At 49.1% G+C, this 24,576-nt stretch overlaps 1 protein-coding gene and 1 long non-coding RNA gene across 2 annotated transcripts; both read left to right on the top strand.

Moving 5' to 3' along the window:
- Positions 1-3,131: 3,131 nt before the first annotated feature.
- RHBDD2 (rhomboid domain containing 2) lies at positions 3,132-18,097 on the top strand. The gene is made up of 4 exons (XM_058285918.2): positions 3,132-3,410; positions 5,513-5,920; positions 14,546-14,696; positions 17,133-18,097. Exons 1-4 carry the CDS (start codon positions 3,224-3,226, stop codon positions 17,476-17,478), a joined length of 1,092 nt encoding a protein of 363 aa, XP_058141901.1. The 5' UTR covers positions 3,132-3,223; the 3' UTR covers positions 17,479-18,097.
- Positions 18,098-18,406: 309 nt separating this feature from the next.
- Positions 18,407-24,576, top strand: LOC139437406 (uncharacterized). The gene is made up of 2 exons (XR_011647181.1): positions 18,407-23,148; positions 23,329-24,576. It is a non-coding gene; the product is annotated as an uncharacterized lncRNA (long non-coding RNA).

Raw genomic sequence — 24,576 nt, 5'->3', positions numbered from 1 at the left:
CCCCCAGGTATCAGGGTTCAACACTTTGCACTGAACATTTTCTGAGAGTCCAATGTGTGCTAGGCTCTGTGCTGGGATGGCAGATACACATGCAGGGATAAATCAGACACCATTTCTGCCCCAGATGAGCTCACAATCCAGGGCAGCAAATAAACAATTACGGTATAATGTAAGAAGAGCTATGACATTCAGCACTGGGCATGATGGGGATCCAGGGATAAGCACCTGAGCCAGGTAATGGTAGGAGTAGGAGGAAGCCAGAAAAGACTCCTGGAAGGGTCATTGTCCAATATGAGTGCAGTAGGTTGCTTAGCTCTCTGTGCCTCAACTTCTTCATCTGTAAATGGGGATAATAATAGGACCAGCCTCATGGGGTTATTGTGAGCATTAAATAAGTAAATGTACTCATTTAATGTACCATGTGCATTTGACACATAATATGGTTATATAAGTGTTAGTCATTATTGCTATCATGATTCTTATTAGTCATTCATTCAGGAGGCAGATGGAATTCCAGACAAAAGCGATAGCAGAACTGATGGCAGGAGCAGAGACAAAGGAGTGAGGGAACAACAAGCAGTCTGGTGTTGCTGAAGTATGAAGTGAAAGGAACAAGTGGCAAAAGAAAAAGCTGGACAGAGAGGCAAGGGGCAGATCATAGAGGTCTGGAACATCACATACAAAACCCTGAGTTATCCAAGGTGAGGAGCCACTGAGATGAGGTAAGCTAATGAGTGTCTGGTGGTTCCATCTGTCTGCAGGGCTGGAAGATGCATTAAGCGGTTGGGGACAAGCCTAAAAGTGGTGGTCCAGTGAAAAGGCTCTTCTGACCATCTAAGCAAACCAATAATGGCTGGAACTGGAGTGTGGTCATAGGAACAAAAAGGAACTGATTGAAAAAATATTTGGGACATCCACATGCAGAAGCATGATTGTGGACCCCCTACCTTACACTATATACAAAAATTACCTGGGGAGGTGGATGTGACTCAAGTGATAGGGCCTCCGCCTACCATGTGGGAGAACTGGGGTTTGATCCCTGGGGCCTCCTGGTGAAAAAGAAGAGAAAGCATGCCTGTGTGGCAAGCCAGTGCCCACATGGCGAGCAAAGTGCCTGTGCGGTGAGATGAGTGCCCGCACGAGTGCCCATGTGGTGAGTTGAGTGCCTGCACGGTGAGCCAAGTGCCCGTGCAAGTGCCTGTATGGCAAGCCAGTGCCCACGTGGAGAGCCAGTGCCCATGCAAGGGAGTCATGCAGCAAGATGATGACGCAACGAAAGATAGACAAAGAGTAGAGTCAAGGTGAAGTGCAGCAGAGACCAGAAACTGAGGAGGCACAATTGACAGGGAACCTCTCTCCACATTAGGGGTCCCTAAGATCGAATCCTGTTGAATCCTAGAGGAGGAAGATGAGAATAGAAGACCAAAAAAAGAGAAATAGATACAGAAGACCATACAGCGAATGGACACAGCAAAAAAACAGCAGGGCAGGGGCAAGGAAGAAAAAAAATTATCTGAAAATAGGTCAACAACCTAAACATAACCGCAAAAACCATAAAACTTTTCAGAGAAACATAGGGGGAAATCTTTAGGACCTTGTATTAGGCAATTGATTCTTAGATATGACCCCAAAAACATGAGCAACAAAAGAAAAAATAAACTAGACTTCATCAAAATTCAAAACATTTGTGCATCAAAGGACATTATCAAGAAAGTGATAAGAAAACTTGCGGAATGGGAGAAAATGTTTGGAAATCATATTTAATAAAGGTTTAAAAAGAACAACTCAACAATGATAACCAACAACAAAAAACAAACAATCCAACTTAAAGTGGGCAAGGGGGGGAGAGGGTGTAACTCAGTGGTTGAACACCTACTTCGCATCTATGAGATCTTGGGTTTAATCCGTGATATCTTCTTTTAAAAAATGGGCAAAGGCCTTAAATAGACATTTTCCAAAGAAGATATTTGAATGGCCAATGCACACATGAAAAGATGTTCAAGGTCCTTACCATTAGGGGCTGTTAGCACCCCTAGTCTGCAGGAGTAAGAAGAAATGGTCTTACAGACCACAATAAGAGCTGAAGGTGTGGAAAAGGGTCTGCCTGACAGGAGCTGGGACCTTAGAGGAATACAGAGGCTGCCAGGACCACAGCGAGCTGGGTGAGGTGGTAACTAATGACCTCGTTTTCTCCTACCTTCAAGTGTCCTACTCAAGCTTCCCATTGGCCAAACCCAACTGGAAGCCAGAGGGCAAGAGCACCTGGGCAATGGGGCCAGTAAAGCTTCAGCCTTCAGAGGCAGAAAGCAGGGCAGAGAAGGGCTGAGGATGGGTCTCAGGGGCAAATAGAGACTAATCGGCACCGAACGAAACATTTGCTTATTTTCCAGGAGTCTGAATGGCCTCAAGTCACATTTACGTAGAGGTGGTAGGCAGGACTTCAGAGAGGAATTGTGGAAAGGGCAGGAAATCGGGACACAGCAAACGTGGACTCAAATCCTAGGCCTACCACTTTCTACTTGTGACCTGGGCAAGTTATCTCACCTTCTGGAGCGCCTGTAAACGGAAACGATATCCCAGTCGTTTACCGTAAACATTAGCTGCTGTTCTCTGACAAAAGTGCTTTTTCAAACTGTCAAGATTATTACAGCCTAGTAGTTCAGTCCCTGCAGCAGAATCCCTCCAGACTCTTCTGCCCCTTCCTCTCCGATCCAGCCACCAAAGGCTGCCCGGGCTGAATTCTTGGCCAGTTCCAGCCAATAACGGGAACACCTGGGTTCTAATTCTGTCTTTGCCGTTAATTACCCAAAGAGCTCCCTCAGTTTCCTCACTGGCAAAATGGGATGAGCACAGATGGGGTGGGGAGTGTGTGAAAGCGCTCTGTAGACCGTAAGACGCAATAATCATTAGGTATCTAGAGCGGGGGATGATGAACTCAAAACTCCAGGCTGGAAGCCTCGAGCCCCTAACATTGTCCCGACCTAGGACTCGAACCCGGATCCACAGATGCAGCCGCCAGCAGCCAGGAGGCCGACAGTCCCGCTCCTCGCGCACCGGGGAGCGCGAAAGCTAGTCGGCGCGACCGGATTGGGCAGCTCTGGACGGGGCGGGGTCTAGGGAGGCGGAGCTTCCGGCCGTCTCCTCCGCTGTTGCCAGGGGAGACAGCCGCAGGCTGGCGGAAGGAGCCGAAGACAAGACGGTGCGCAGGCGAGGCGCTGGGACCATGGCAGCCGCGGCGGCCTCGGGGCCCGGGTATCGGAGCTGGTGCTTGTGCCCCGAGGTACCATCCGCCACCTTCTTCACCGCGCTGCTCTCGCTGCTGGTGTCCGGGCCCCGCCTGTTCCTGCTGCAGCCGCCGCTGGCGCCCTCGGGCCTCTCGCTGCGGTCCGAGGCCCTGCGCAACTGGCAAGGTGAGCAGGGGCGGGGCGGCCAGGTCCCTCTCCTCCGACTTCGCCCGTCGGTGGGCTGCGGCCTCGCGGGTCTCGCCCCGTCAGTCCTCACCTCCAGCCTCCCTCTGTCTCCGGCCGCATCGCCATGCTCCCCTCCCCGAGGACCAGTCTCTTGGTCCCCGCCATGCACATCTTTGTCTTTTCGGAGCCCCCAGCCTCATCACTGTAATCCCACCCAACCCTTCAATTTGTCCCCTTCCCTGCCACGACCCGCCTGATCGAGGTCCTATCTCCAGCCTCTAACAAACCGGTCTCATTCATCTACGCTCAATCTCCGAGGATGAGCATTTTTCCTTTTCACATACGCACCTAATTCTGCCTTAGGCCTACCCCCACGCAAAAAAATGTCATTTTTCTCCCACCCCTCATCAAGACACTTGAACTTGTGTGTTGCTATCCCTATAAGCTTCCTGTCCCCTTGGGGCTCGGGATTGCTTCTGCTTCTTGATTTTTTACCTTATTTTGTCTCCAATCCCCAGCTCAGGGGGGTGGGGGGAGGGGCGCGTCTCCAGCCTTCCGTGTTTTCTCTTAGGGGAGAGAAATTTTGCAGACCAAAATTTAAGTATAAAGAAAATTTAAATATAAACTTGGATCATCTGTTCCTAAAAGACATTCCTGGTCTCTCATCTCCATTGTTTTGCAGGGAGAAAAATGGAGAGTTGTATAGTTCTTTCCATTTTGCAAAGCATTCTCACCTGCGTTAATCTCATTTACTCCTCAACAATCCCAGGCCAGAAACTTTATTATTGGCCATTATTTAAATGAGGGGACCGAGACTCAGTTCAGAGACTGACAGAGATTTCAAGTCATATGGCCCAGAGAGGGACCCACATTTTTCTTTTAATTGTGTGATGTTTTGGAACTGGAGTCTTAGGGTATCCTAAGTCCTACCCAAGTCATAGAGAATTGCTTCTGGAATATTTTCACATTTAAATTTGGGATTTCAGGTGTGGAAGTACTCAGCACATAATGAAGTACTCTTCAAATAACAGAACACCTGACCGAGGCATATGGCCCACAGCCTGCCTCCCTGCTCCCTCACCCTAGAAACACATAGCACCTACTTGTAGATGAATGCAAAACTCCATCCTAAACAGAACACCCTTTTTTGCTTTGGCTCACAGTTTCCCTTGGTGTGGGTTTCATGGGCATGTGAGTATGACATCCACAAGGGGCTTTGAGGACCTCAAGTCTAACCCTGTTACTTTACAGTGAGGGCTCTGAAGCCTAAAGGGTCTGTGACTTGACTGAGCTCAGGCAGCCGGGGTACAGTGGAGCCTAGACGCCACTCCAAATTTAGTCTGTAGCCTCCCAAGCCCCATATCACTGCCAGTGTACCAATCTATTTCCTTCGGTTTAGTGTTTTGGCCTGCAGAGATGTAAAAGGAAGAAATAACAGCTTTTAGAATAATAAAAGTAGGGTTATTTGCCTCTCATTGTGCATAAACCATCGATCTACCTGTAAGATCAGATAAGCACTTTCAAGGAAGATGCCTGATTTCCATGTCTATATCATTAATGGTAGTTTTGTAATCCTTAGAGGTACAAAGTAATTCTTCATCCCTTTTTTCTTCCTCTGAACAGCCACTATGGAAGGAGAGGTCAGGATTACAGCCGAGGAGACTGGCACACAGAGTGTTAAGTGACTCACCCACTCAATCTACCCTGAAGCTGTTACAATTAATTAACCCTCAAACTGCCCTGTGAGGTACGTCAGTATTAAAACCTAAAAAAGGATTATAAAGCACATTACAAATTTAAAAACCACCCCGTGCTAAAAAAGTGTTCTTTTTTACCCACCCGGAAGCCAGTCAGTCACTGGCAAGACTCTCCCCAGGTCGGGGAAAGAGCAGGTATTAGATGTTCACGCCTTGGCTTTTTAATTTTTAAGTCTTGATTCCTTCATCATTGCCTCCCTCTGCTTCTCTTGGGTCCTGACTGATTTCCACTGGCTCTCCGTGCTCTACCACAGGGGCTATGCCCCCTTCCTATGTGGGTTGTAACCTGGCTTTCCCTCCTTGGAGCAACCCTCTGGCAGGTCTCTAACCCTGCTCCCTCTTCAGTTTACAGGCTGGTGACCTACATCTTTGTCTATGAGAATCCAGTCTCCCTGCTCTGCGGTGCTATCATCATCTGGCGCTTTGCTGGCAATTTTGAGAGAAGCGTGGGCACCGTCCGCCATTGCTTCTTCACCTTGATCTTCGCCGTCTTCTCTGCTATCATCTTCCTGTCGTTTGAGACCGTGACAACACTGTCGAAGCTGGGGGAGGTGGAGGATGCCAGAGGTTTCACCCCAGTGGCTTTTGCCATGCTGGGGGTCAGCTCTGTCCGCTCCCGGATGAGACGGGCGCTGGTGTTTGGCGTGGTCGTGCCCTCAGTGCTGGTGCCGTGGCTCCTGCTGGGTGCCTCTTGGCTCATTCCCCAGACCTCTTTCCTCAGTAATGTCTGTGGACTTGCAATTGGGATAACGTGTATCCTTCCTAGAAGATAACTGTAGCATGATAGCATGCCAAAGGGTGCACCAGCTTTTGGAGGGTGTGGGGTATCAAGGAGATAGAGTCCTGGGCTCAGGTGTAGGTGAACTGGGTTCTAGCTTCAGCTTTGAAAATGTTGGGCAAGTCACCTCTCCTCTCTGGACCAAATTTCCTCATCTGGGACTTAGCCACATAACTCTCTCTCCATGCCAATTTAGTACTACCAATTAGTGAAATATTTCTGATTGATTTTTTTCCCTTGTAAACTGAAATTGAAACCTACTTTTGACTACTTAAACTGAGTTGTCATTGAAAGAATCTGAGATGCCTATAAGCTAGAGATGTTGTTCCATGAAAGGACAGGTTTGTTTTGTGTTTCATTGTTGCTGTTCTTGTTTTTGTTTGATTTCGTTTATTTCTCAGAAAAAAAATGCAGAAATGACAGGCTCTTACCATATAGGTGGTCAAACTTGGGCCCAGCCTTATATAGCCTTCGTATAAATATTCTGGCAATTGGGGGGAAAAGACTTCTAAATTACAAAGTAGATTACTTTTTAAACATCAGAATTGGTAATGTTGGCGTTTGGATGAGAAGCATTCTGAAAATCTCTTCCAGTTTGTGATTCTGTGAGCTAATAAGGGTAGGTTGTATATAAATACAGGTGATGACATAGCTTTTATTTTTCAATTTTTTCTTTTTTTTTGAGGCACCAGAACTGAGAATTGAACCTGGGACCTCGTATATGAGAAGCCAGTGCTCAACTACTGAGCCACATCAGCTCCCTTGTGTTGGTTTTTTCATTTGTGTGCTTGTTTGTTTTTTTGTTTTTAGGAGGCACTGGGAACCAAACCTGTGACCTCACATGAGGGAAGCAGGGGCTCAACTGCTTAAGCCACATTTGCTCCCTATTTTTCAATTTTAATTTCATTGGTTCTTTCTTTTTTTTCTTTTTTTCTTTTTTTTTTTTTTGAGGTATCAGGTAATGAACCCAGGACCTTATACTTGCAAATGCACTCAACCACAGAATTACACCCACTCCAATTTCTTTGGTTTAAACCTTTATTTTCTGAAATAAATACTTAAAGCAGCTCTTAACTCCCCTGTAAGTACTACTTCAGCTGCATCCCACAAATTTTGATATGTTGTATTTTCATTATAACTCAGTTAAAAATATTTTCTAATTTTCCTTGCAATCTCTTCTTTGATCCAAGGGTTATTTAGAAGTTTCTTAATTTCCAAATATTTGATACTTTCTCCAGATTTTATTTTTTTATTTTTTTGAGGTACTGGGACTAGGGATTGAACCCAGGACCTTTTATGTTGGGAACTGTTATATCTCATTTGTTGAGTTTGTTTTTGTTTGTTTGTTTGCTTGCTTTTTGTTTTTAGGAGGTACCCAGGAATGAACCCAGGACCTCATACATGGGAAGCAGACACTCAAGCACTTGAGCTGCATCCGCTCCCCCTAGATTTCTTTTTTTGTTACTGATTTATAATTTAATTTATTGTGATGAGAGAACACTCTTTTAAGATTTCAGTCCTATTAAATTGTTTCTCTGGCCCAGCATACGACAGTTAGGTCAAGGTGTTGATGTTGTTCAAGTCTTCTATATCCTTATGTTTGTTCTGTCAATTACTGAGAGAGAAGTGTTGAACTTTTCAACTAAAATTGTAGATTTGTCTGTTTTCCTTTCAGTTCTGTCAGTTTTTGCTTCATATATTTTGAAGCTTTCTATGTAAAGTGTTATTAGGTGTATTCACTTTCAAGATTGTTGTGTCATTTTGATGAATTGACCCTTTTATCATTATGAATTGATCCTCTATCTCTGGTAATACTCTACCCTGAAATCTCTATTGTCTGGTAATATAATTATTCCAGATTTATTATAATTAGTGTTTATATGGCATATCTTTTTCCATTCTTTTATTTTTAACACATCTGTGTCTATATTTAGTGTTGTTTTTTTTTTAAAGATTTATTTATTTATTTATTTAATTCCCCCCCTCCCCTGGTTGTCTGTTCTCTGTGTCTATTTGCTGCATCTTGTTTCTTTGTCCGCTTCTGTTGTCGTCAGCGGCACGGGAAGTGTGGGCGGCGCCATTCCTGGGCAGGCTGCACTTTCTTTCGCGCTGGGCGGCTCTCCTTATGGGGTGCATTCCTTGTGCGTGGGGGTCCCTTACGCGGGGGACACCCTGCGTGGCGAGGCACTCCTTGCGCGCATCAGCACTGCGCATGGGCCAGCTTCACACGGGTCAAGGAGGCCTGGGGTTTGAACCGCGGACCTCCCATGTGGTAGACGGACGCCCTAACCACTGGGCCAAGTCCGTTTCCCTATTTAGTGTTTTTTGTAGGTAGCATTTATTGTTTCTCCCATCTGACAATCTCTGCCTTTTAAATGCTGTATTTAGCCCATTTATATGTAGTGTAATTACTGATATTGTTGGCTTTAGGTCTGCCACTTTCTCTTTGGTTTCCGTCTGTCCTAAATGTTCTTTGTTACTTTTTTCCCTCTTTTCCTGACTTTGATTATTTCTTAATGTTTAATCTTATCTCCTCTGCTTCCTTATTACGTATAGCTCCTTATTATATTTTTGTGTATAGTTGCTCTAGGGTTTACAGCATACATTTTTAGCTTATCACAAACTGCATTCAAATAATATACCACTTCACATATAATGTAAGAATCTAACAGCAGTACATTTCCATTTTCCTTCTTGCTATATTTTTTATTGTTGTTATACATTTCACTTCTATTTAGGTTATAAACTCAGAATGTGTTATTACTTTTGGTTTAAACAGTTGATTTTTGTTTTAATTTTAAAATGACCAGATATTTACCCACAAATTTGCCCCTTGCAGTTCTCTTCCTTCCTCTATATAGATCCGTGTTTCTAGCCAATGTAATTTTCCTTTAGCCTAAAGAACTTCATTTAACATTTCTTGTATAGCATGTCTGTTGGTGACAAATTGTTTCAGTTTTTGTTCGTCTGAAAATGCCTTTATTTCACTAAATATAGACTTCTAGCCTTCTCTAATCTCCCTAGGTTCCCCTTTCAGAAGGTGTAATTGCATTGTCTTCTGGCTTACATTGTGTCAGCAACCAATCTCATTGTACCTTTCTATGTAATGTGTTGTTTTTCTCTGACTTCTTTCAAGATTTTTTCCTTTATCGTTGGTTTTCAGCTATTTGAGCATGATGTGCTTTTGGAATGGCTTTCTTTGTGCTTATGCTTGGAGTTCGTTGTTCTTCTTGGATCTGTGAATTTAGGGTTTTCATCATATCTTAAAAATTTATGATCATTATTTCTTCAGGTATCTTTTCTTGTCCTAGGCTCTCCTAACTCCAGTTATACATATGTTAAACTGCTTGCTGTTCCACAGGTCACTGAAGCTCTGTTCATTTTTTAAAGCTTTTTTTCTTTCTGCACCTCAATTTGGATAGTTTCTGTTACCTTCTCTGAAAGTTCAGTGATCTTTTCATTTACGGTGTCTAATCTGTTAAACCGTCCAGTATTTTTCATTTCACGGTTGTATATTTCAGTGTGAGAGGTTTCGTTTACTTATTTTTTTAGTTTTCATTTCTGTATTGAAATCCCTTATCTGTTCCTTCATTATGTATATTTCCTCTAAGTACTTGAATGTATTTATAATAGCTGTTTTAAAATTCTTCTCTGCTAATACCATCATCTCTGTCATTTCTCCATCTGCTTCTATTGACAAATTTTCTTCCTGGTTATGAATCTTGTTTTCTTGCTTCTTTCCAGGTCTGGTAGTTTTAAATTTTATTCTGAATACTATGAATGCTATGTTCTTGAGTGCTGATTTTGTTGTTTTCTTTCAAGAGCATTGAGTTTTGTTAATTTACTTGCACATCAGCTTGAAACTTGTGTATGTGACTGCAAGTCATTTTTCTTTCTTTCTTTAAACTTTTTATTTCCCAATTTTTCTCCCCAAATAATAAGCCCTTACATAGAGCTTGCCATGTGCTTTATATATCACATTTCCTCTGCTCCTCACAACCAACTCTATGAGATGCTATTATTCTTATTTTACAGATGAGGCTATATGCCAAGGGAGGAATTTAATTTTATATTCACTATTAATATTTGTCTTAATAGAGGCACAGGCATGACTTTTTTTAAATTGTGGTAAAATATATATATATAATGTACAATTAGTAACTTTAACCATTTTCAGTGTGCAATTCATAGTGGCATTAATTACATTCACAGTGCTGTGCAAACATCACTACTATTTACAAAACTTTTTCATCACCTCAAACTGAAACTCTACTTATTAAGCAATAACTTCCCATTCTCCCCTCTGCCCAACCCCTGATATCCTCATATCTCTTGATATTTCATATAAAATGAATCATACAATGTTGTTCTTTTGTGTCTCTTATTTCACTCAACATGACATCTTCAGGGTTTATCCATGTTGTAACACTTATCAGAACTTCATTAATTTTTATGGCTGAGTAATATTCCATTGTATGTATATTTTTTCATCCATTCATCTGTCAGTGGACACTTGGGTGGCTTCCACCTTTTGGCTAATTGTGAATAATGCTACTATGAATATTGGTATACAAGTACCTGTTTGAGTCCCTATTTTCAGTTCTTTTGGGAATATACCTCAGAGTGGAATTGCCAGGCCATACGGTAAGTCTGTGTTTAACTTTTTAAGGAACTGCCAAACTGAGGAAACTTCAGCAACTGCACCTTCATATGTTACTACCAGCAATCTCCTAGGGCTATAATCTCTCCATATTCTCACCAACACTTGTTATTTTCATTTTTTGTTTTTAAATAGCCATCCAGTGGATATAAAGTGGTATCTCATTGTGGGTTTAATTTTCATACCCCTAGTAGCTAATGACAGTGAGCATCTTTTCATGTGCTTACTGGTCATTTGTATGTCTTCTTTGGAAAATGTCTATTCAAATCCTTTGCCCACTTTTTAATTGGGTTGTCTTTTTGTTGTTGAGTTGTAGGAGTTCTTTATATATTCTGGATATTAAAACCTTATCAGAAATAATGATTTCCAGATATTTTCTCCTATTCTATAGGTTGTCTTTTCTCTCTTGATAGTGTCCTTTGATGCACAAAAATTTTTAATTTTAGTTTATTTATTACAATCAGTGGCTTTTAATATAATCACAGTGTTGTGCATTCATCACCACAAAAAATTTTAGAACAAGGTCATTAATCCAAAAAGAAAAACTCCATACCCCTTAGCAATCACTCACTGCTCATTCCCGCTATCCTTCCTCCACTCCCAAATTTTTATTTTTATTTATTTTTAATTTTTTTATTCATTTTTAAAAAATATTACATTCAAAAAATATGAGTTCCCATTCAACCCCACTGCCCCCACCCACCCCCACTCCCCCCACAGCAACACTCCCATCATCATGACACATCCATTGCATTTGGTAAGTATATCTCTGGGCATTGCTGCACCTCATGGTCAGTGGTCCTCATCATAGCCCATACTCTCCCACGTTCCATCCAGTGGGCCCTGGGAGGATCTACAGTGTCTGGTAATTGTCCCTGAAGCACCACCCAGGACAACTCCAAGTCCCGAAAACGCCTCCACATCTCATCTCTTCCTCCCATTCCCCGCACCCAGCAGCCACCATGGCCACTTTTCCCACACCAATGCCACATTTTCTCTGTGGACCTTGGATTGGTTGTGTCCATTGTACATCTATGTCAAGAGGAGACTTAGATTCCACATGGATACTGGATGCAATCCTCCTGCTTTCAGTTGTAGGCACTCTAGACTCCATGGTGTGGTGGTTGACATTCTTCAACTCCATGTTAGCTGAGTGGAGTAAGTCCAATAAATCAGAGTGTAGGAGTTGAAGTCTGTTGAGGCTCAGGGCCTGGCTATCATATTGTCAGTCCAGAGATTCAAATCCCCTAGATATATCTTAAACCCTAACACCAACTACAATTCCAGTAAAGTAGCATGAAAGTCTTGTGAAAAGAGATCCCATCTGTGTCCAGCTCCATCACGCAGAAACACCAGCTCCAAAGAAGGGCCAGCTGACATGGCAGTGAACCCCATCTGCCATGACCATAGAACCTGTGGGTCTCTTTAGCCCTCAAAAGAACCAATACCTGGGGTTGTAGCTACTTTATCTGTCTCTGAGACTCTGCTCAGGTGTGCATAACGGCAATCCTTCTGACAACCTCCAGACTCTTTTTTAGAGACTCATAGCCATATAAACTCATTTCTCCTTTCCATTTCCCCCTTACATTAGGTTAAACAGCATTTTAAACTCCTGTTATTATATGTCCAAATTTTTATTTTGATGTCCAATTTACCTATTTTTTTCTTTTGTTATTCATGTATTATGCATCTTATCTTAAGAATCCATTGCCTAATACAAGGTCCTAAAGAGTTTCCCCTATGTTTTCTTGTAAGAGTTTTTATGGTTTTAGCCATTACAGATGGATCTTTGCTCCATTTTGAGTTAATTTTTTTTATGTGGTGTGAGGTAGGGGTTCAATTTCCAATTTTGAAGTCTGTTTTCAAGCTCTGTTTGGGGGGTCTAGGATTTATTCAGTGACTCGATTATCCTTACTCAAAGCTTGGCCTTTGTGGAGGTCTCTTCTGAATGCTCTGGTGTTCATTTGAGGTCTTTCTGCTCTGGCTGGCTGAAACTCAAGCATGCTCCCCTGGGTGAGCTCCAGTCATTGTTCAGCTCACAGCTCCCTGGTATTTGTTGGGTCTCTGGTAACTGTTCTCTGCCTGGGCTTAAGGAGTCTCAACCTGTGCCCATTCACCTTAGTTTTCAGCTAAAGACTCAGGGACCCCCTGTGTAGGTTTCTGGAGCTCCTTTTTTTTTTTTTTTTTTTTTTTTTTTAAAGATTTATTTTATTTATTTAATTTCCCCCCTCCCCTGGTTGTCTTTTCTTGGTGTCTATTTGCTGCATCTTGTTTCTTTGTCCGCTTCTGTTGTCGTCAGCGGCACGGGAAGTGTGGGCGGCGCCATTCCTGGGCAGGCTGCTCTTTCTTTTTCACGCTGGGCGGCTTTCCTCACGGGCGCACTCCTTGCGCGTGGGGGCTCCCCCCTGCGTGGCAGGGCACTCCTTGCGCGCATCAGCACTGCGCATGGCCAGCTCCACACGGGTTGAGGAGGCCCGGGGTTTGAACCGCGGACCTCCCATATGGTAGACAGACGCCCTAACCACTGGGCCAAAGTCCGTTTCCCTTGAGCTCCTTTTTTGAGCAGCTCCCTACTCTCCATTGCTTTATCCTGTAAATCCCAACCACTTCATCTTCTCCCAGTGTTGGTCTCTGTCTCTCCATCTCAGTAAGATTTGCTATACTCTCCTTGGAGTCTTCTTTCCTGTGCTGCAGTTTGGAAAGAGCCTTCAGTCAAAAAGGCAACATAATCTTGGGAGCTCCTTCATTTGTTTTCCTTCTCTTAGGGATCACAGACCTGTAGTTTGTTGTCTGAAGTCTGAAAACAATTGTTTCATCTATTTTGCCCTGGTTTACAGATGAAGGACTTATCTGGTATTAGTTACTTCATGAGTCAGAAGAGAAATGGATTCTTGAGATCATTCTGGAGTCCTCAGCCATGGCAACTTTTGACTTCCCTAGCACTGGTGTTCAACCTGGAATCAGTATCTGGAAATTTACTGCCCTGCCCTGCCCCTCAGAAGGCATTTAGAAATATGCTGGAGTGTCTCTGGTTACTACAGCGCAGTGATCATGGATGCTAAACGTCCTGTAATTACTGAGACAGTCCAGCCCAGCACTGAATTACTCAAATGCCAGTGGCATTCCAGTAAGAATCTACCTCAGAGAATGACTGTCCCTTGCCCACTAGCCTCATCTTGTTATTGCTACTCATGATGCACACCATTTCCTCCGAAAGCCTTCCTGGATCTCCCAGGTGAGCCCAGGGCCCCAGCATGGCTTTCCACTCCACTCCACTTTTACTCATCACCTCTTACTTATTCCTTGTTTGGTGCTTGTTACTTATACCTTAGTCTCTGGCATACAATAGATGCCCATTAAATATTTACTGAAAGGATGGATAAAGGCAGAATCTTTGTGGCTGCCTAGGCAGTGGTGAGCTGGCATCATGTGACCAAGATGCCATCAAGTCGCTGGGGATGGTGACTGGGTGGGGGAAGCACTGCCAAAGAGGCCCAGGTGAGCTCACTTGACTCCCCTGGAGCTGGGTACATTGTAATTGGGACAGAAGTACAAGAAGGTGTCAGACCCAGGGAGGGTATGGGGACAGTCTCCTGCTTCAGCCCCCACTCCACCGCATGGGCTGCAAGGAACATGGTTTTTACATGGTGTGTGCTGGTCTGTGCCTCTGTGTAGGAAGGGCTCAAGAGAAGGGACAGGTTGGTATAGGGGTAGGTGAAGACTGACACCCATCTGCCCTCGCCTTTTTCTCGTCCATGTCCTTTCCTCTGGTGTAAAGTAGATAGAAACTTGCACTCTAGGTTTCCCCTGAGTCAGCCAGTGTTTTGGTAGAATGAGTACTACTGCTTCTACAGAATAAGTGTGGAACCTGAATTCTGCAGTTAGGGTTCAGCCTGCCTCTCTTTAGATGCCTCCAGTTTGACTTAATATGTGACCTCAGATGGCCTCACTTACTGCTATTCCATCGACCTCTCAGAGCGGGTGGCACTGAAGCTCGATCAGAAGTTCCCCTTCAGCCTGATGAGGAGGATATCGGTGTTCAAGTACATCTCAGGATCTTCAGCAGAGAGGAGGGCAGCCCAGAGTCGCAAGTAAGTTACAGAACTCTTGGTCTTGCTCTTAGAGCAATTCCAGGGCCTGTAGAGGGTGTGGCTGGCCCAGTGCTGTGAGGAATGAAGAAGTAGGGTGTGTGCAGCTCTGGGCCCAGGGTCTTTGATAATCTACACGTAAAGGTCTTCTGAACACTCTGGATTCTGCCCAGCCACGATGACGTAGGGACCAAGCAGGAATGGGCAGGGAAGGGCATTTGAGGACCTTGAGTGTAATCTTGAAGGACTCCTGGGCACACTGTCGGAAGGGGGAGCCTCTCCAGCGTAATAACCGCTCCTCACCGCTGACAAGTGCCGCTTCAGTCGGATTGGGCTTTGGCACGTAGCACTATTGAGAAGCGCAACAGTCCACACCGCTGACTAAATTGCTTAGGAAGTGGCGCAGCCCCCGGGACTTAGGAGGTAGAGTTTCTCTTGGCCACCCAGAAGATAAGGTGAAGTTTATTGTCTTCCAGTCCAGGCTCATTAACTCAAGGACAGAAAGTGCTAGGCAAGCTGCTAGAGCTCGTGTAGCCTCACGCCTTCATTTTAAAGAGGACAGTGTCTCTCTCCAGGTGACAAAGAATCAGTGGAAGAGCCCAGTCTAGCCCAGGCCTCCTGTTTCCAGGTCCTTGGCCCCCCTCCCCTGTTCCACATCACCTGCCCATTGTGGTCTTTACTGTGTTTTGTCCAGGCCGGGGCTTCCCCACCTAGGAGTTGTTCTTTCCCTCCGCAGTCCCTACGGAAGAACAAACGTCCTGTGAGGTCAGCATGCTTTTGTCAGTGGCCCTTTTCTGCCCTCTGCCAGTTGTTGAGCAGCTTTTTCCCTCCACACTGGCCAGGATCCGGAATTTGTTTGAATTGGAAGCTGCTCCTTGCAATTGCCTCTAGGAGGCAGGCACTCCCAGCCTTCACCAGCGCAGGACCCTCTGGCCATTTTACTTTGGAAGGCAGGAAGGGGAACTGAGACAAACCAAAACACAAATGTCATGCATTTTGCTTCTGGCATCTCAATCCCGGGATCTAAATGTGGAGGGGACTGTTTAAATTGAGAACAAGGTGTGGCTGTGTGGCATTTAATTGTTCTCACAGAATGTTGGGGCTGAGGGGTGCCAGCTCCCGCCGTGCGAAGGAGTCCCTCCACTACAGCTGCTGGTGGGACTTATGTCCCACCCCCGTGGCTGGGAGCTCCCTCTCCCTGGCAGCCCTGCCAGAACGTTCTTCTGCCCTGACTTGAAATCGGCCTCCCCATAAGGTGGTACCTGGTGCAGGAATGATCCTGCCTCCCCAGTGCGGGCAGATCTTGGTGGCGGAGATGGCCGCCCTTCTGGGCCCTTACACATGCCTCCTGTGGCCTCATGCCCAACATTGGTTGCAGGAACCAGAACAGAACATCATGTTTCCGACAGGACCTGACATTGGGTCACAAGCAGTATCCAGCACCTGTGTTTATTTTGGCAGCTGAGAGACGGATGGCCGCCTGGGCAGCTTTGTCTCCCTGGAGACTTTGTTGAGCTTCTGGTCAGCCAAAGCCTCTCTGCTTTTTGTTGTTGTTGTTGTTGTTTTAAGGAGATACTGGGGATTGAACCCAGAACCTCGTCCATGCTTTTTAAAATTCCGTTTGAAATGGTGCTTTAGGTGGCCTGTACCTGTGTTTAAGCAGCTGATTTGTGAGTCAGGTGTTAATTGACACATCTACAGATACCTGTCACCCCGTCTGCACAGACATCAGTACCATGCCATTGGCTCTCCGTATTCAGAACTCAGAGAACCAAAGCCTTTAGAATCTCTCTCCATTCCTAGTCCTAGCCACATGGAGGGGGGCAGCTTTTAGCCCCAGCACAGACAGCTCATCACATCTGTCATGGTGGTGCCTGCCAGCCAGGAATTCAGCTGTGAATCTTTGTTCCTGAATATTTGTTGTACTTCCCAGCTTTGTGTCAGTGCCACAGAGGTAGACTGCCCTTTTAAGTGTTTGTCTAAGCCACGGGCAAAAAAAAATCTCATGCCAGACAAGGCCTGGAACCAAGCCATGTGCTACTCCCTTACCGTCCTCCCTCCCTCAGAGGGGGAGCCATTCCCTTTGGAGAGATGGCTGAGCTGGCCACAAAGGCACGGCCTGCTGTCCCCTTCTCTCCTGGTTGATGAACTGCCATGAGCAGGCTACCCTGCCAAGTGGCCTTGGTTGCAGGCCAGCACCCCGTTACTGCTGACTTGCTGGATGACCATGAGTGGGCCCCTCCCTCTCTGGACACTGTTTCTGAGATGAACCTTTCTCCCCCTTGGTTCTTAGAGCTAGTCACAGAAAACGTCAAGAGCACCTGGTCCTGTGACACAGCACAGCCACCCCCAGCTTCTCCCATGTGGAATGACAGCTGGTGCTACGCACGCCCTGGCCTTTCCAGCCAAATGACCATGTCCTCTCTCGCTCCCTTCCAGGCTGAATCCTGTGCCCGGCTCCTACCCCACGCAGAGCTGCCATCCTCACCTGTCTCCAGGCCACCCTGTCACCCAGATGCAGCACACCAATGGCCAGAAGGTGGCCCCCTGGCCGACCTCTGCTCCTGGGCACATGCCCACGCTGCCTCCGTACCAGCCTGCCTCTGGCCTGTGTTATGTGCAGAACCATTTTGGTTCAGCCCCTAACTCCTCGGCTTCTGCAGGCTCCTCCCTGGGGGGCCAGCCCCCCACCCCCCTCAGCTGCCCTGGCTCAGTGTATTCCGGGGCCCTGGGATCTCCAGGGGCTGCCGGCACCAAGGAGTGCTCAAGGGTCCCGATCCCTTGAGAGAGGATTCCCAGGGAAGTTGTCTCACATCGCGGCCTCTGAAGGTCTTCTCTGAGCTCAGACTTTCCCGACAAGAATATATATATACCGAACACCTCGATGTGCCAGGCTCTGTGCTGAGTCCTTTGATATCTATTACCCTGTTTTCATCTCATTATCCTTATGACAACTTTGTGAGGTACAGTTTATCACCCCCTGTTTACAGATGAAGAAAGCAGAGCATGATGTGGTGACATAAAGGCCGTAGCTCTTGAGTGGCACAGCTGGGGTTCTGGCTCCAGGTCCCAAGCCCCGCACACCCGCTGTGCTGCCGCCCGGAGCCCGCTGGTTGTCGATGGCCGCCAGTGGCCGTCTCCGGCTCTGCCTTTCTTCCTGTCATCGTGTGCAGTGCTCGGTGCTGTCGTGTCCATGTGCCTGTGTCTGCCCTTCGGGAGCTCCCAGCTGGTGTGCTTGGCAGTCCCCAGGCTTGTGTCGTGTATTGTCAGGTTTCTCCCCTGCAGCCAGCCCCCACCTGACTCCCTGCCCTGCCCCAGCAACGGGGAGACGGCCGGTGTGGACGGCGGCAGCATGCCGGTGGGTCCGTGGTGTTGACTACCTTTGTATAAAGAAACAACCTCCATCTGCCTGTGGTGTTTGATTCATTTGGTGTCTGGGGCAAAAAGAGAGCACTGAGATTCAGGCAGAGGCCACATTTGGTGTGATGGGGACGAAAAGAGGTACATGAGCCAGGGCCCAGGCAGGACAGCCGGCCCTGGGGGGGGCGGGGCAGTAGTAGGGATTTAGTGGGAGGAGTTGTCAAGGGGCTGGGGGTGCTGAAAGGGCAAATGGGAAGGGTAGGCAACCCAGAGGCGGGCAACAGCAGGAAGCCGCTACCTCCCCTGGGGAGAGGGCTGATCCCACAGTTCGGGAGCTGGGGGCCACGACTGGAGGGGCTGCCTGGCAGGACTGACTCTCAAGAAGTGACATGTGCCAGCAGAAGTGACGTCCGGAGCAAGAGCAAGAAGAAGCCGCCTGTCCTCTGATGTACCGTCAGTGGCTCTCATTGGCCAGATCTAGACACGAGCCGTTGGCATGTGAGCCCAGGAAATGGGGTTTGGGGGGGGTGAGCCCATGCTCGAGAAGGAGCAGGACGTGCCGAGGACGGGGGACCATGACTGAGCGTGAACAGGTGGCCAGCCAGCCCCTGAGCGAGCACTTCAGCCAGCCCTGGGCTCGGCTCCCGACGGTGGGTTCACAGCAGTAAAGCCTCTTCCAGGTTGCCCGGCACTTCCCCGGACACAATCCGTGGTCTTATTCCAGGGGCTACTGCCCTCACCGAACTGGCTTTTTGTTAGATTCAAAACTGGATAAAAACCACAAACCGCTCCCTGCCCTACCCCGGTCTGCCGAGGGCAGGGTAGCAACAGAGCTGTGGATATAAGGGATGGTGACACTGGAACTGGCTTGTGAAGGCGGGTCCACCAGCCAAGGGGGTGGGTGCCCAGATTACAAATGGGGTTTCTCTGAGGTCACAGAGGGAGTCTGGCAAGGCCCGGCTTTCTGACTTCAGGCCCTCACTCTGCCTTTTCCATGGTGTCACTCAGCACAGGCTAGTGTGTGTTTCTTAACATTTTCTCTGCTCCAGCCCCCAGCCTGTGCCCAGAAGTGTCGAGGGACACTGGTCCTCTGGCAGGGTCATGTCCCTACCTGGACTCCGGCTGGTACTACAGAGGCCATGGGGCCTCCTCGCAGGTCCCAGAGGAGCAGAGCTGAGAGGGTCCTCTGAGGTCACTGAGTCCAGTGGTCTCCCCCACCCCTGGTTTTACTGCTGGGGTTGGGAGGCAGGATGGGTCCAGCAGAGCAGCCTGCTCGGGCCCCTGCCACAGCTGCCTCTGAGACGGGCTGCAGGCGCACGGCAGGCAGCTTTGAGCCCTCCAAGTGGGACCATCTCTCACCCTCGCGTTTTACAGAAGCTGGAGAGGGTCTCAAACCCCTTGCCCATTTGTTTGTCCACAAACCTTTGAGTCGGTGTCAAGCCGTGGGCTGAGATGGAGGTGAGCTCCGTGAGCCCAGGGACCTCCTCTCTTGCTCACTGCTGTATGTCCATCCGCTGAAGACAATGAATGGGGGAACCTGCCTTGAGGGAACTTGGTCTAGTGGGGGAAAAGGACCCAGGAAGAACTGAAATGGTAAATTCAGCGGGCCGAAAACTGCGACGGAGTGAAGCATCGCTTCTCAGGAGCTCAGGGGAGGCCGCTGCCCAGCCTGCGCTGGAGAGCCGGGCAGCTGGGGAGCAGATGCCAACCACAAACCCTTCCATGGAAAGAAGGGCTTGGGATGGAGAGAGGAGAGAAGGAAGGCACGAGCTGTGTCCTCTGGCCCAAAGCTCTTAGGTTGGGAGAATGAAGAGCAGAGTACAGCACGTTCAACACAGGGAGAGGCATAATTCCCTGCCTGCCAGAAACCCAGAAATCTCCTCCCATCCCTGGGCAACGCAGAACCCACTGCACCCAGAGAAGCTTCCAGACTTTATCCAGTTTCACCACTTTGCCAGCACTAGGCAGTAGAAAGATACTTTTTTTTCTCCCCCCTCCCCAACCCTGCCGTTTTTGCTGTTGGTATCCATGTGCTATGTGATCTTCTGTATCTATTTCTCTTTGTGTCTTCTCGTCTTTCTCCCCTCACTGGAATTTGATCTTTGGGACCTCTGATGTGGAGAGAGGTTCCCTGTCAGTTGCACCACCTCAGTTCCTGGTCTCTGCTGTGCTTCTCCCCTTTGTCTCTCTTGACGCGTTATCATCTTGCTGCGTGACTCACTTGCGTGGGCACTGGCTCACTGCATGGGTATGCAGCTCACCACAGGCACTGGCTTGCCATGCAGGCACTTGGCTCACCACGTGGGCACTGGGCTCACCACGCGGGCACCAGCTCACCACACAGGCACCCTTTCTCTTCTTTTTCACCAGGAGGCGCCAGGGATGGAACCGGGTCCTCCCATAAAGTAGGCAGAGGCCCTATGGTTTAAGCCACATCCACTTCCCGGAAGATACACTCTTGCTATTGCAGCCTCTCCAAACCTCTGCCAGAGCCACCTGCTCTGGGGGTTCAGGAGCATAGAGGCTAGTCCCTGAGCTGCAGGGAAGTCACAGTCCAGTGGGGCAATCAGATTTGCAGATCACTACAATGAGAGAAACAAAACAAAAAAGGGCAGAGACATGGATGTTCAACCCTGTGAGGTGTCATTCCTTCACTCACCTGTGTGTTCATTCATTCTTTCACTTAGCGAACACTGTGTGAGCTGGGGGCATGAAGGTGTAAGAGACCCAGCCCCTGCCTTGGATGCACCAGAGCTCAGCAAGGAAGAAACACTAGATCAGGGGTTCTTAACCTTTTTTGTTCCATGAACCCCTTTGCCAGTGAGTTGAAAACCATGGACCCCTTACTAAGTCCACACTATACTGTTTATTGTTTAATAAATAGATCACACCCGTGCCAATGGGTCCCCACAAGAATAATGATTTTTTGAATTTCAATTCAAGCTCATGGACCCCTTGTCAAGAACCCTTGCAGATGGAGAGAGGGGAGGACGCACGCTGAAGTGCAGTGGGAGCCAGGCTGGGGGGGAGTCAGGGGAGAGACTTCCTGGGGGATGAGGCCGAACCCAGAGCCAACCAGGCAGGAACAGCGTGAGTAAGGCAGCAAGGGGGAGCCAGCGGTGCTCAGGGAGGGGAGCGTGCGCGGAGGCGGGGAGGGCGCCTGGGAAGCGGCAGGCTGTGACGTCCCCAGCTGCAGCCCGACCCGAGGTGCCTGCAGTGAGGATGGAAAGGAAGAAACAGGAAGTCCAGGGCACAGAGTGACTCTCTCAGGGTCACCCCGAGTTTGCGGCAGAGATGACGGTGTAGGCACAAGTTCTCCCACGTCAAGTCCCATCTCCTCCCCTGCAGCGCCCCCGGAAGGTGCCTGTTCCACTCTCAACCCAGTAGGATGTGGGAGGGCAATGCCTGCAGGATGAGGTTCGAGCAAGCATGGAATGGGGTGGGGGGAGAGCTGGCCTTGGGATCGGGTGCTGGACTCCAAGCCCACAGGGTGCCCTGCCTGGCCTCCCTCCTGCCAGAACTCTGCTGTATTGGGATGACTGGATGACTCGCAGCTGCACGAGCAGTGCGCAGCCTGGTGCTGCGGCGTGGCTCCTGGGGGACCTCCACGCTGTCTCCAGATCACAGCCAGCCCGGGACCTTGCTCCGTGGTCCTCTTTTGGGCTTAGCGCTCCTGCCCCGCCCCCCTTGGCTAAGAGCCCCCAGGAAGGTCTCCAAAGGCTTGCCTGCCCAGCCCTGCCCTTGGACCACGTCACTTCCCTAAGGCCCAAAGAGGGCAAGCTCCTTGGCCAAGGTCACAGATTGGGCAGAACTGGTGCAGAGTCGGGCAGAGCAGTCAACTGGTTGGCAACTGGGACCACCAGGAGCCCGGGCCAGGGCTCTAAGCCCCCGGGGCTGAGCCCCTTCAGGTGGGCTGATGCCAGGATCTGGGCGTAGAGTCTGGGTCCCAGTGCCCACCAGGCCCGCTGGTCGGCCACGCTGAGGCCCTCTCCTGCCAAGAGAGGTGGCATTGGTGTGTGGGAGCACCCCAAAGCCTTCCACAATGGCTGGAGACCCTGGGGAGAGACGGGGAGCTTGGGTGAGAGCAGGTCGGACCTCTTCCTTGAGGCTGGGCCAGGCCCTGGAGGCAGGACGTGCCTGCCCAGCCCGACCTCAGCCGGGATCTCCTGGGGAGAGGAGAGCAGCCTGGACCCCATCCCTCCATCCCCCCGGGGACCCCACTCCTGCCCTGAGTTCCGATGGCAGGGCCCGGCCTCCCCCACTTCCACCCACCCCCGGGCAGGGAGATTTCAGGGGAGACACTGGGAGCGCAGGAGAAATGCTCTCCCCGCAGCCCCAGCCCTGCCCCTGCCCACCCCCCAGGGACCCGCCACGTGCACCCTCGGCAGAGGCCGGGCCTTGCCCCGGAGAAGCGGATCAGGGAGATGGGGAAAGCGAGCAGCAGGTGGCCCCACTCAGCACCTCGGCAGGGTGGCCACATCAGGGGACCCGCTGCTTGGGCTGCAGCACAGCGTGCAGCTGGGAAGGCCCTTCCCCAGGGCCCCGGTTTCAGCCCCTCCCCTGGCCGTGCATCAGCCTCCTGGCACCAGCGGTCCCGCGGCCCTTCCAAGGGCCCTTCCAAGGCAGCGTCATTGCCCCAAATCACTGCATTCAGCATGTCACCGGCCTGCTCAGAACCTCCCGGGGTAGAGCCCAAGCTCAATCCCACAGGCCCCCCTCCAGGCCCTGCGTGCAAGTCCCCCTCCCACCCCACCCCTTTCCCGCCTGCGGCCTGTTCTCCGCCTGCCTCACCCCTCTCCCCCCACTCCCATCCTCCTTTAAGGCCTGGCCGCAGGTATACATTTTCCATGAAATGTTTCCCTGACGTCTCCCAATTCCAGAGCAGCTGCCTCAATGCCCAGAAGGGGAAGCCGCATCCCCGGGAGCCAGCACTGGTCCACGTGGACGAGGCCGGCAGCCAGGCTCGACTTCCCCTTCCACGGAGAGGCTGCACCGCAGAGGAGTCTGGGCTCGCTCAGTGGTGCTCCTGGAATCTTTGGAAGACATGAATTTGACCTTGGTAGCAGCAGTCCTTCTCACAGAACAATGATGGTGGGTGAGTGTCCAGCTGGGGGTAAAGAGGAGGTCTGGGATTGGGGAGCAGGCATGGGGGTGGATGCGGTTTGATTTTGAGGTCAGGCCACCAGCAGAGATGGCCTGAGGCTTTGGGAAGAGGTGAGCTAGCCAGCAGACCAGGGAGAATATAACAGAGGACTTCAGCACCCCTCCCCCGCAGCCCCCAGGTCTGAGACTCGGGAACCCCTGATGACCAGGAGAAGTGGGAGAAAACCCTGCTGAGTGCCTCGGGGAACAGACTGGAATCCTGCCTGCTGAGGTCCAGGAGAGGTGGCTGCTCAGAAGCCACAGGGAGGCCTCCCAGGCTGCAGGCAGCTGCTGAGGCCACCAGGCCACGGGTAATCTGTTGACTTCTCTGACCCTCAGATCCTCATCTATGAAGAGGAGATTTATGTCTGCCTAAAGGAGGGAGATTATAAGTATGAAAGAGAAGGGGGGGGTAAAAGATGCTTCTTTCTAGTGCTTGACCTGGGGGCAAGTGGCCCAGCCTCACTGAGCTCCCGTTTCCTCACCTATAGAAAAAAATAACAAGGCCTCCTTTTAGGGTGGTCCGTGAGCATGAGAGTGAGGGGGAAAAGGGCTGAAAGCAGCAGCCAGTGCTTCATGCAGTGCCTTTTGGGAGGGGGGGGTGCCATTGGAGGGTGTTTCCCTTTGATGTGTCACAGAGCAAACACTAGCCCTTGCAGATCCTTTCTTGCACTTTATTTATTTTTTAAAGATTTATTTTTTATTTCTCTCCCCTTCCCCACCCCTGCCCATTGTCTGCTCTCTGTGTCCATTCACTGCGTGTTCTTCTGTGACCATTTCTGGCACCGGGAATCTGTGTTTCTTTTTGCTGCGTCATCTTGTTGTGTCAGCTCTCCGTGTGTGTGGCGCCATTCCCGGGCAGGCTGCACTTTCTTTCGTGCTGGGCGGCTCTCCTTACAGGGCACACTCCTTGCGTGTGGGGCTCCCCTACGCCGGGGACACCCCTGCATGGCATGGCACTCCTTGCGCACATCAGCACTGCGCGTGGGCCAGCTCACCACACGGGTCAGGAGCCCTGGGTTTGAACCCTGAACCTCTCATGTGGTAGGCAGGTGCCCTATCCATTGAGCCAAATCCACTTTCCAAGCCTCATACTTTTATACACATACATACCTTACTGAGGGGAGGAAAGAGGGAAACTGCCTTTTTATTTCTTTCCAATGTAACATGGTCAATCATTGTCTTGAGTCCTGCCTCGCATACCTGCTGTTTCATGTTTTGGATACTGTCTTGTCTATATAAGGAGCTGACCTTCCCATAGAGAGAGATCCTGGAGTCTAGGATGATCAGAACAATTAATTTGTTTGTACCTTCTGTTGTGCTTGTTTTTCTTACTTGTATTGACAATAAAATCCTTACTACTTTCTCAAAAAAAAAAAAA

This window comes from Dasypus novemcinctus, chromosome 23 (assembly GCF_030445035.2).
Source record: "Dasypus novemcinctus isolate mDasNov1 chromosome 23, mDasNov1.1.hap2, whole genome shotgun sequence".
Classification (NCBI taxonomy): Eukaryota; Metazoa; Chordata; class Mammalia; order Cingulata; family Dasypodidae; genus Dasypus; species Dasypus novemcinctus.
The sequence above is the reverse complement of the archived record's forward strand: the minus strand, read 5'-3'. Positions and strand labels throughout refer to the sequence as shown.